Source organism: Trachymyrmex cornetzi, unplaced genomic scaffold (genome assembly GCF_001594075.2).
Source record: "Trachymyrmex cornetzi isolate Tcor2-1 unplaced genomic scaffold, Tcor1.1 scaffold88, whole genome shotgun sequence".
NCBI classification, from domain to species: Eukaryota; Metazoa; Arthropoda; class Insecta; order Hymenoptera; family Formicidae; genus Trachymyrmex; species Trachymyrmex cornetzi.
The window spans coordinates 1,006,776-1,019,364 of NW_017300223.1; the positions used below are offsets into that span (position 1 = coordinate 1,006,776).

Consider the following 12,589-nt stretch of genomic DNA (forward strand, 5'->3'; position numbering starts at 1 on the left):
TAATATGTACTCACAAATACAATCTTTCTGTCTTTTTTCGGTTATGAAACTTCTAATATTTAATACACATTATTTTAAGCAATCAAAAATGATGTTTTCCTCTATATTTTATTTCATTTTTCTAATTTTTATTATTTTTAACATATCTTAATCAATGTCTTTCATTATTCTAGCCATCTCGTGCAAAATCCAAGCTGTTGCCAAGATTAATAAAAAATACATTTGATGTTCTGTCATAATTTAATAAAATTAATTTCTTGTATTATTTTCTTTTATTATTGAAGAAGAATTGCTCAAATATTCTGTTTACATTATTCTTTACTATTTTTTTTCCAAATAATATAGTTTTACACATTAAATTTTTGACTGAAGTTTTGCAACAAATGAATTTCTAAATTATCTGAAATTAGCTTTTAGTATCAATAACCATTATGGTATACCAATAAAGCTTTTCAGTGCACATAATTTATATAAACTATGAACTTAAAAAGCCATTAATTAACATAAAAGAAAAAAAATAAACAAAATGTTATTTTAGAGGAAAAAAACTTTTGTAAACATCAAAATATCTTTATTTATGTATTATTTGATATTTTATTTGTATATTTTTATTATAAATACAGCACCAATAAATAAAAACAACTACAATCAATAAAAGATATAACGTACATTCTTTTGTGTTGAATAACATTGACTAGAGTTCTTCATTTCTTCTTTATACACTTCAATATTTTAATTGCCGAGCTAAGCTGGTCAGATATTTGGCAAATATTAACTAATACTCGCACAATAATGTATGAATAAATGCATTTGTGCAAATTTTTTTCTATAAGGTCACGCGGCAAATATTTAAGAATCGCTAATCAACAGCATAGAAGCTTGATTGCTGTATGTTATGTTGAATTCGCATGGATGTTGGTACCAGGGCTCACCGTCCACTTGCATAGCGCATGGCCGCGATAATTTTATCTAAGAAATAACAATACTTATATCTTGTACAATTGTAGATGCAAAAAATCTTTTGAATTATTAAAATAAATACCTTTACGTTACTAGCTTGACCAATTCGATGTGGTTTCGAAAGGCCTACTTGGAGCTGAGCCATGTGGAATGAAGAATAAAGTGCAACTACTTCCAATTTGCCATCGTTAATACTTTGCACTTCCGAACCTTCGTTGTCTATTAAACAATACGTTTAATTAGTAATTATTATATTTAAATAAATATAATCTCATTAAAGATATTAACCTTCCATTCCCATTTTCCAAAGATCAACACCAGCAGCCCAAGATGGAATGTTAAGTATCACTATGCTCTCAACAGAAGGCAGTTCTATCTTCTTGTCATCTAAATAGACTTCTAAACTTTTATCGAGATCTTTACATTCCCTTTCCACGACTTGTTGTGTGCCAAAGCACAAGTACAACAGCTACAACAAACATGTACAAAACGCACATAAACTACCTTATTCAATTTGGAATATTTTATTTACACGTTTATTTGAAAACGAAGAGATACCTTGTTAAATATTCTATGACTAAACAAATAAAAGCGACTCTCTCTTGTACGATGAAAATCCAAAGTCACTTGTGCGTCCACGCCCACGCTTATGTAATTATACATGAACAAATTACGATACGATCCTCTGAATCCTAGTCCGCCGAGTGGTTTTATCGTCACGGACCACCTAAATTACACGCTGCACGTAACTCTAATCAATCGGTAATTAAAAAATGTAAAATTTTTTTAGTACGTACCTATCAAGCTTTACCTTCTCCGCTGCTTGAACCTTTTGCAATAGTTCCGTAGGATCGAAGTGCGAATCATGTTGTTTTCCCCATCCTAATACTCTGGATAAATCGTTGCCTGTCCCCAAAGGAATTATTGCTACAGATGGAACAGGCTGTTCCGTATAAAATATTTGTTTGTACTCGTACTTATGCATATTTAAATGTTTATATCAAGAGAGATTTACCTCTAATTCAAGTTTGTTGATGGTGTTTAATAACCAAGCGACGGTTCCATCGCCACCGGCTACGAGTATAGTGGATGGAATTTTCCCTAACAAATGGCACCATTCAAGGGCAGCAACTGGATCACGTTCTGCTAAATCTACGATTTGCGCAGGATTTAACAATCTTCTAAACAGAGACAAAATTTGGCCTCCGTCATTGTTTCCTGATTTTCTATTTCCTATCAAGAAAAAGAAGAGAATGAGGAAAAGATATATCCAAATATCATCAATTCATTACTGTGTCTTTTAAACAATACTTATTGCTATTTCTGTTCTCTTACCTACAATAATGATTGGATTCCAATTAGGCCAATTTGGTGGTGTGACAGAACGAAGATGTAATCTGCGTCTCATTGTGCTACGTCGATTTATTACTTCTAAACTTCCTGGTGGAATGATCATTAATTTGAATTTTCCAAAATCACATATCTGAAAAGGAATATGTTTTTATTTTTCATCATTTGTTTCACAACTTTTTCAGAATAATAAAATAAAGCAAAAAACATTCTATAATGCAATATATATAATAATAAACTAAACGTTATTGTACATTCTTGAAAATATTATTTTTCTTGGCTACATATGAACAATCCATTTTATTATTAAGGTTAAGAAATTAATAAATATTTAAAATTTTGAACGAGGTACACGATTATTATAATGATTTAAAACTCTCGATGTGTTATTATGATAATTCTTTCCAAGAAAAAAAAAATTATTTAAAAATTATGAAAAATATTTAAAAAAACGAAATATTATTAATCATTACTTCAGAAAGAGAAGATTTGCATGTCCTGTGAACACATCTCTGACACCAACAACACCACCAGTCCGTAAGGCCGGGTTCTAAATCACACTCTTCTTCACAGATGTAACACATGGCAATAAATGGCAAATTACCTTTAAATATAACAAAAGATATTTAAAAAGTAGCACATTTAACACAATACATATATTAATTACAAACTGATAATATACCTTTAATCCAATGATGCTTCATCAGCTGATTATTATTGAAAGTTATAGCTTTGCACTTTAGCCGTTTATCAGCAAGCTTTACACAACCTCGATCCGCACACACGCCACAAGAATCACAGAAAGCAGCATCAAGGTTCAATAATAAAGCCTCACAAATACTACAGTAATATGCCTGTATATAGAACAATTATATATATATATATATATATATGATTAATGTATATAATTTAATATTGTTTTTACTTTAATCAAAATTCATATACAATCTTTCTGTAAACTAAACTAGACTACTACTGCTGTTATATTTTTAATACTCCATGCTGATATAATTATTTCAATCCGATTAAAACAGGATCATGCATTGGTACAAGCAATTTTCTTACTGTTTTGTCGACGTCTTGAAACAATTGCGTATAAATTAAAAAATAAGGAAAAATGTGTATGTTTAGGAAAAGGATAGCTACTTTTATTTTATCACAAATAAGAGACAGTCTATAATAATTCTGTAAATTTTTAAAAGTACCTTAGCTGTTTCGTTAATTGCCTTCCAATTATGTTCCTTTGTAACATCTCTTATCTGAATATGAGGACTACCTATGAGGTATCGAAATAAATTTACCGTAAATACAAAGAAAACAATAGTAGACATTGTAGGCAGAGCAATAGTAATCAGGTCTTCGTCCCACATAACGTCGAATAATTTGTTGTGCAGAATTCCAGAAATTTATGATTTTCTAAAATTAATATTATGTTAAGCATAGTAAATATTTCTGTTTCTTATAAAAAAAAATGCTATTAAATATACAAAAAGGTACTTAAAACACATTACACTTAAGATATTATCTTATATTCATATTTAACAGAAATAATACTTAACAAATTGATAAAAAATTAATAATGGTTTACACACAATACATAAAATATTCTACAAGATAATAAAAAAAATTATATATTGTATAATTACTTAAAATAAAGATAAATCAGTTTTATTATATACTGAAACAATAAAAGTTAAAATAGAAATAATTTAAATTTATAAAAATTACAATCCAGTTTTGTAATAACTGGATCTGTTGTGATAAAATAAGATGTAATAATAATTTGACAGACATGAAATAAATTTAACTTTTCAATTGACACTTACGTTATATGATAGACACGACGATCACTATTTACTTTTCAAGTTGTTTATATTTCGTATATCGCGTGTATATATTGCGTACATTCATGTTTTCTAATATCATCTAACCTTCACAACTGTTTATGCTGGCAAGACTGCTAGTCATCAGGAATGAACAACGTTCGATTTTCCTCCATTAATCGATTAATCAATATTCGAATTTTTTTAACTAAAAGTCGATTTTCTTGTCGATATTATTTAAATTCGACTAATCGACTTCAACCAAGTCGATATCACCGACGAGATATATGCTAGGTATTATCCTTATCGACTTATCGATATTGCGTCCTTTATTTGAAATTTAATACTACTAAAATTTATCAGATTTAAAAGAAATATATACAAGATTTTAAATACAAACAAATCAATAAATATTTGTTTTTTGAAGGAAAATTGTTATTAAAAAACGGAAAACAGAAATCTATAATTCCTGTTTTTTTCTTTCAATATTATAGTCTTTTAGACATGACAAAGTCTATTTACTTCTTATCTCCTTCAAAGATTTGGTAACTTATTTCTCTTATTCGTTGAACAATCATTTCTCTACATAATTATATTACATTAAACTGTTATGCGATAATCCGTTTGATTAAATAGTTCTGCAAAAATATTTTTTATACTTAATAAATTATAATGATAATAATAATAGAAAATTAATTTCTATTATATTTGATGTTTCTAGAATAATAAATAAAATAATTTTTGTTTTTCATTATCGATTATTTAGCTGGAGTCATATGGGACTTCGCGTAGTTTCACAGATACTCTCTGTTTGCTAACGCCCTCTTAGCAAGCATTGTGTCTAGATTGAAGAGTCTAGCATGAAGAGGCAGTAAGATAAAACTGTATTAAAGATAATTAATGTGTTTAGAAAAATAATTAAAGGGCTCGCTGACTAATAAAAATTACATTAAATGAGATAATGTCCAGGATATCATTAATTTTTATATGATCAACGGTTGACATATAATATACTTTATGTATCAAAATCCGCAGTTGGCTCTTATATACCCTTTGTTATCTTTATTTTATTGTAATTTTTAATACGCTTAGATTAATTAAAATTATTTTGTTACTCTTTAATTGTATTTAAAATAATATTGATCAAAAGTATTTTAAATCGTGTTAATAAATACAATATATACATTGTCTTGGAAGATAAATAATTATATAATTATTTTTTTTATAATCTTTGTTCAATTTATATATTTTTTAATTCTTAAATTACAACAAGAAAATATTAATAATATTTAGAAATCCATTCTATCTTTTACAATCAGAGAATTAATTGAATAATTTGTATCATTATTAATTCCGAATTTTTTCATTATTATCTGAAAACGATTCCATTATGTCAAACAATGTGATTATTAATATTATTAAATTGGTTTTTTATTAAATCGCTTATTATGTTGAAAAGGATTTTTGACTTCTAAAATATCATGCAAAATGGATTTACATTATACATGTACAGTATCTTAATATTATTTCATTTTATTAGACACATGCACAACACGCAGAAAAAATTAACTTTGTTTTAACTATAGTGATACAATGAAGTAACAATCAAATACAATGACAAAATAAAATATATTCATAATAATACAATTGAATGTGCTACTTAAAAAATATAAAAATTTTGGAGTAGTATGTTCTTTCTAAAATAATTCAATTAAACAAAATAGAGTTCTCCTTTATCGCACATCGAATTCCTTTCGATCTCATTCGGCATGCATTATCATGGCGAGATGGCGCCCCAACGACCGCCAGAAAATCCAACCGATGAGATCGAGTCATCATCATCACGACCAGGATCACTTCCTGTGTTTGCGGCTTCGTTAACGTTGATTTCCCGACCGATTTGGGGCTACTGACTTGGTTGAAAGGAAAACGTACTTACCAATGCCAAGAAACGACGACGGTCGTTTATAAATTGGTCACGGTCGTGTACCGCGGTCGTCGGTGACTCTTTCCTAAAGTCTTCAGCCAGCCCGACGTCGGCAAACACGATCGTGAGGTCGCGAAGCGGGTGAACGGGTTGACGTGACGCGCATCAGAGCGTGCGAGACTCGCAAGATTGATCTATCATTGTCTTGTCTGGCCGCCGTCTGGACGGTTGATTGCCATCAGGGCAAATATTATTATCTTCCCAGAATTCCCGCGGCCGATTACCGATTTTGCGTCGTCTCATGCTATATCGCATTACTTTGTAAAAGATAAGAAAATTTAACGAAGCCCATTGGATCTCACTTTGCATAAGAAATTATGCATAGGAGTTATGCGTTTATTTTACATTATGAGAGTTTTCTCATAATTATTTCTTAAATTAATCTTTAAATAATTTTTTCTTTTAAAACTAATTTTAAAAGTGTTAAAAACTCTTACATTTTACTTTGTTTTTGCAATGAACGTATAAATAAAAATTTTAAAAAAAGAAAAGATCAAATAATTATTAAGAGACAAATAATTATAACTTGTTTATTCCGACAATTTATTGTTGTAATAAAATAACATTTAATTATTTATTATTCCTCAGCTAAAAAAATTAATATAGGAAAGGGATCTAAACCTCTTTTCTAGCCAAATTAAAGCAAAATTTGTTCTTTACTTCCTCTGTTAAATAACATTGAAAAGCAAAGATTTAATGTGTATTTGGATAAAAAAACGGTGATAGAAAGAATTGATACAGAGAAAATTCGAGCTCGCCCGTGCGCACAGGAAAGATTAGAAAGGGTTGGCGAAAGGCGCGAGGAAGGGTGAGTGGTAGCGAAATGAAGAAAGAGGAGGAGAGCGAAGTTCGCGGTGTGCGCGGCTTGATCGAATGCGGATGTGCGTGCAGCCGGTGGCCGGTGGTCGACAGCCCACGAATCGGGGGAAAATTATGGGTAGGTCCTCTTTCGTACATGTCGGTGGTTCGATGCTATCTGCCTTCACCTTCCGGGAATTTCGCGTTATAAATAGGAGGGCCGGCGGTAGGTTTATGCGCGTACGTATGCGTGTGTATCTGTGTTTCGGTTCGACTGCACCCAAAGTTGCAGCGAGCTCTCTCCGATGAAGAGAAACCGAGAAAGTGGGCGGAGATATACCCGAATATTCGGCACCCGCGCGATTTATGCACCCCGCTTTTTGGCGCCGCTGCCTGCAGGGTTGCAAAAAGGAATTCCAGTCGGCGCGGCGCACGAAAGCGATCGCTACTTCCGTCCGAAAGGGCCGTCGCCGCCCATGGCTGCTGTTTTTAATTGCCAACAACGCGGCAATTCGTACTCTTCGTGCGGAACATCCGCTCATTTTGCTCACCCCATTCAGCCCCTGTCCATGTACCTCTCTCCGCGTCTCGATTATGGGATCTCTAAACCCTCTACGCTGAAATTATGGGATAATTACGTGGTGTCGTTATCCGATCGTGGTTTATTCACTAGAGCCGGAATTTTTACGCGATAATAAATCCCGATGTGACTGTAATGAATATGCAAGAGCCGGTATGTTTGACAGCTCACGAACTTCGAAATTATCGGTGCTTATGCCGTGTACTATCATGACTCTCTGTCCAAATAAAAAATTTTATCGAAAAGATAAATGCATAAGTATCGCGCGAGGCAAACTTTTAAAGCATTATCTGCCTACAAGTGCATATATACACACTGAATCAAAACTGTCTACGTAATACAATAAAATATTCATTGAATTGATGAAAATTGATCCAATGAATTCTCATAGTTTTAGGTTTTTTTTAAATAAAATTATTACTAAAATTCGTAGTTATATAAATGAATCCAGTTATTGTATCAATGAATTAATTATATACATTGAGTCGGACATTAAGTCAGACATTGATTAACGATCATAACGATTCATTAGATCAAAAATGACCGAAATTTTTTTCAGTGCATAAATGGAAAAGTAACTTAACACATAAATTATCCTAATAATTTGGTATAAAATTTACGTACATAATTTTTTGGGAATAAAGTAGTCCTTTAATATAAAAATTAATATTATACGTTAAACAAACGTGTTAAAAAATTTTATTTTGCTTAACTTTCATGACACGTAGGAGACCGATGTCTTACATTCCTGCAGCAATTTGTCGCTTACTTTTTGTCGGCTTATTTAATATTATTTTCTCTATGTTGTACAAAATAATACTTGAACATTTTTAACAAATAATATTTACTGCAAATTTCCTTAGGATTTTTCTCTCGCCGAACGTCATTGATCGAGTTTATGTGCTCACGTTTATTGCGAATTAAACGATGTCTCACACTCGAGAACGGAACATTTTTAATACATTAAGGAAGTAACTGAATTCCTCGTAGGAAGCGGGAAGCCATCCACCCCCTATCGGTGGCGCTTGATAAATTGGCACACAAACGTGAGATACCGCCATCCCTCTCGCCAACCCTTTAATCCCGATGTACACGCCGGTGCGATGGAGAAAAGAGAAGGTGCAGCGGTTGGGGCTACTTTATACTCGAAGGCTCTATCTGCCTTGCCTTGCGTTGCCTTGCTTGCCTACCCACCTGCCTGCGTGAAAGGGGAGGTATTACGGGGTTACTAAAGTATTGTATGGCCTCCCCAAGCCCCATAAGGATAACCCTCAGGCACGCACCCCCGTTATCGTATGCGTATGCATTTTTTTCGCTAGTGCGTGCGCGGGAGCTGGTACTCGCAGCCCTTATATGTGCAGTGAAGGTGAAGGGGGCATCGGGTAACACGGGCAGGCAGGCAGCCACCCAAACGACCGAAACCTGAATGCTCACCCGAGGACATGACTTCTTCATGTAAGCGTGTCTTCTTTTTTCCTCATTCGCGTGCATTCCTCTCGTACGCTACCCCCTTCTTTTTCTCTCTTTCTCTTTGCTAACCTCCTCTCTCCTTTTCTCTTTCTCTTTCTCTCTATTCTATTCTACTTGGTCACCTAAGAACACACCTGTATCTACGATCGATAAGGGCCAACGCACGGAAACAGGTGATTCCGATATCGCGTAAATAAGGCGCCGCGATCCCCTTACACCATTGACAGTGGAGACGCTTCCCTTATCTTGCACGGTTATCACTCGTAAGCTCTCGAGATCCAATTGCGATTGCGGATATATATTCTGACTCTCGATCTAATCTGGCAATCTAATTCGCAAATGTAAATGTAATTTATTACAACTTCATGAAAATCGATGAATTATACAAACTGTTGAATATTAGTCAACAGCTGATTAGAGTGATCGATAAAAAAAATCGCTTCGCAATAATCGATTGAAACGCAATAACGGATCCACGAAGTGAAAGGAGACTCTGAATCGCGGGATCTTCTGCCAGCATATAACATACCATGAGTGTTCCGGAGCTAAACCTAGAGTGCTAGAAATACACTCTAAGTTAATTCAAGTGCATCGCCTTCGCTGTCGCTATGTACATTTCCCTTCTCCCGCTCTTGTTCTCGCAAACCTTTTTTTTAACACAAAAACATTATTTCGAGTCTTACTTAAAAAGTTCATCACTCGCTTATCTCTATAATAATAAATTGTGTAATTACGAGTATCATAATTATAAGTCTAATATAAATAGTACGCGTGTAAAAACTAAGTGCATTGAAAAAAAAATATTGATTCAAAATTTTATTTTTGAGGATTGCAAGTCACACGCACTCCTGTATATATTTTGAATAAAAGTAGATTTTCTAAAGCGTGATGTACGTGAGAAGTTAGCTGGGTGCATCGTCGTAGGTACTCCACTCGATGCTCGAGAAGAAGTAGCATTCACCCTCGCGATTCGAACTTCCTCTTTGAACTTCTTCATCGCTTCGACCCTCCGTGAAAGAAAGCCAGCAGGTTCCGTATCCCCTAAGTGAAAAGGGGATCACTTCATCCTCCGCCTCAAATGAAGTCGCTAGATACCGGCAAGTACTGTGTACCATTATTCTGATCGTCATCACTTTCCTTACCCATATTAATCGTTTCAAATTACGAGCGTGCGCCAAGCTGGCGAAACGCAGCGGGAAAATTCATTTCAACAGCGCCGCTATAATAAACTTCACGACCTCCTGCGATCCACTGAAAGATTTATAAAGCTATCATTCATCTCCATACCGATGAAGCATATTATTCTCCGTAAATTATTAGGTCTACATTGAGAAATGTCTAGTTGAATTAATTGGAATTCTAGTTGAACGAATCAAAATTTTCTGGTTAAGTTCTACTAATTCTAGTAGAAATATTCGAAATTCTGATTGGTATAATCAAAATCTTCTGGTTCGTTCATTTTCAATTAGACATTTTTTCAGTGTAGTAAAAATAATATAAAAATAAATTCCGTGACAAACGTGATTGCAAATTTAAATAAGGATAGGTGTTACACACTTGTAAAAATTCACGCGAAACCGTAGCGAGAAACCGCGGAAGCGACATGAAAAATAAATATGCTTATAGACGATCAGTAAGATACGGTGTTAATTAATGTTATGGCAGGCAATTGGCATCCGACCAATGGTGGTTGACGAAGAAATTATATTATCGGAAGGAATATGAATGCATAAGTAGCACATACGTGTGCCGCTCGTGCTGTCTCTGTCTAATTCATTTTATTTCCGACTTCCTGTCTTTCTTTCTCTAATTTATCGTAGTTCACCTTTGCCCGGTCACTCGTAAAATGCAAATCCGAGTAACTGCCGTACTCGGGATAAGCCGGAATAGTTGAATGGATCATAAAACGCAGCTAAAGACTACTAATGGCACCACGCCATGACAATTATGTCAAAGAGCCTATACTTGGAATAATATTATTGTTTCTCCCCCCATCGCACCCTCGAGGTGATTCCCGTTTAACGGCTATATGTAAGAAACGCGCCCTAATGTCGGCCTACATCCGCTTTTCACTCCTTCAAATAGCGAAAGCTCTTTCGCGGGAGGGGCGCCATTTCTGCTTCTGCAAGCGAATTTTTCGCCGTTTATTCAAGCCGTCAACGTATTGCGTAACGAATCACTGAGCTTTAAGTAAACCCGAAGTTATTTAACATGACTGCTGACGTGTATGCTGTAAGAATTGATAAGAATTTATCGTCCAAAGCTGTGAGTTCGTAATTTCTAATATTAGTAATTTATTTTAGAATAACGCGATAACTGACTATACGGTATATGTGTTTGTTATATACTTGAAAATTTGCGATAAATCTTCAGTCTCTCAGCCCGGAAGATGCTATGAGAAACACGAGAAAAAAGTATTATCTTCATAAATGATTTATATTAAAACACTTTTTTATATTATATATATTATTATTTTATAATAACATTTTACAGTTTATACTTTTTTTGTTATAATAATTAATTATTTTATTACTTGAATATTGTTATTAGAATTGCTTTTATTCCAATGATTTCTTTTGTCAATCAATTTACATGTATATTAAATATAAGTTAATATTCTCAATAAAAGCGAGTGAATTTATTTTGCCATTTTTACGCAACATTTCGTATTGACAGATTATTCGCGAGCCTGGTTTCTTGCGTTTTTTAAGTGGAAGGAGGAAAGTTAGCTGAGAGTGTTTCAAACTACTTACCAATTTAAATGCCGATCCGATGAGCAGGCCAATACGCCTCGCAGAGTGCAAGGTTATTAAGACATAGTCTGGTCGGCGAGTTTAGGTAGATTGGCCCATGGGGGCTAGTGCATTCGAGAGCTCATTGCCCATCGGTGGCAGGCAAAGCTTGACCTCGGATTACTCAATGATTTCTTCTCATAATGGAAACACGACCTGCTCTCATTACAGAAGTGACTTCGCACCTCGATTGTGGAGAACAAACTCCGTAGCTTACCTGTTTACACAGAAAGAGAGAAAGGGATATGTCCCAGAAAATGTAATACGCTTCACGAGTATAAATTATCTTTACCGAGAAGTATCAAGAGAGATCAAGAACATCTTTTCTTGATATGATAAAACATTGCAGTATCAAATTTCAATGTAGTGAAAAATGTATGTGACACAATAAGGTTGAAGATAACAATGTAACATGATTTGATACAAGATATTTTTGTATATAATACTAATATTGTAAACTAATACAAATAATTTTATTTGTTACTATATTACTAATTATTTATGTTATTTATTATTACTTTGTCAATACATTATTAATTTATCTTATGCATACACATTCTTTAGTACGTGATTTTGCATATTTTTACATTTTCGTATATTAAAAATTTGACTGATAATTAACGCAACAATAGATTTTTGACAATTATCTTCTTCTTTTAAGAAAATCTTGGTTTAATATCATCTACATAAATTAATAAAATTTTTAAAGTTTTCATCAAGAAGATCTTTGTCTTATCTGATCGTCAATTTAAATTTCGGTAAAAGTCACTTTCTCTCTCTCACGAATTTTATTTAATTCTGTCTTAAATATTCTTGGCATGTGACGTTG

General features: G+C 33.3%; 1 protein-coding gene across 1 annotated transcript; it reads right to left on the reverse strand.

Annotated features, from left to right (window-relative positions):
• Positions 1–669: 669 nt before the first annotated feature.
• Dgkepsilon (diacylglycerol kinase epsilon) lies at positions 670–4,298 on the reverse strand. The gene is made up of 11 exons (XM_018520121.1): positions 4,137–4,298; positions 3,516–3,726; positions 2,993–3,164; positions 2,784–2,914; positions 2,296–2,443; positions 1,976–2,193; positions 1,758–1,903; positions 1,519–1,687; positions 1,249–1,429; positions 1,043–1,179; positions 670–969 (listed from the first exon to the last, which is right to left on the reverse strand). The coding sequence occupies exons 2-11, from the start codon at positions 3,678–3,680 to the stop codon at positions 850–852; spliced, it is 1,587 nt and encodes a 528-aa protein (XP_018375623.1). The 5' UTR covers positions 3,681–3,726; positions 4,137–4,298; the 3' UTR covers positions 670–849.
• Positions 4,299–12,589: the final 8,291 nt, after the last annotated feature.

Coding starts and splice junctions, on each gene's coding strand:
- Dgkepsilon (XM_018520121.1), bottom strand. CDS start 3,680: ATGTGGGACGAAGACCTGATTACTATTGCTCTGCCTACAATGTCTACT. Junction 3,165..3,515: donor CAATTAACGAAACAGCTAAG/GTACTTTTAAAA, acceptor TTCTATATACAG/GCATATTACTGTAGTATTTG. Junction 1,904..1,975: donor TCAACAAACTTGAATTAGAG/GTAAATCTCTCT, acceptor TATACGGAACAG/CCTGTTCCATCTGTAGCAAT.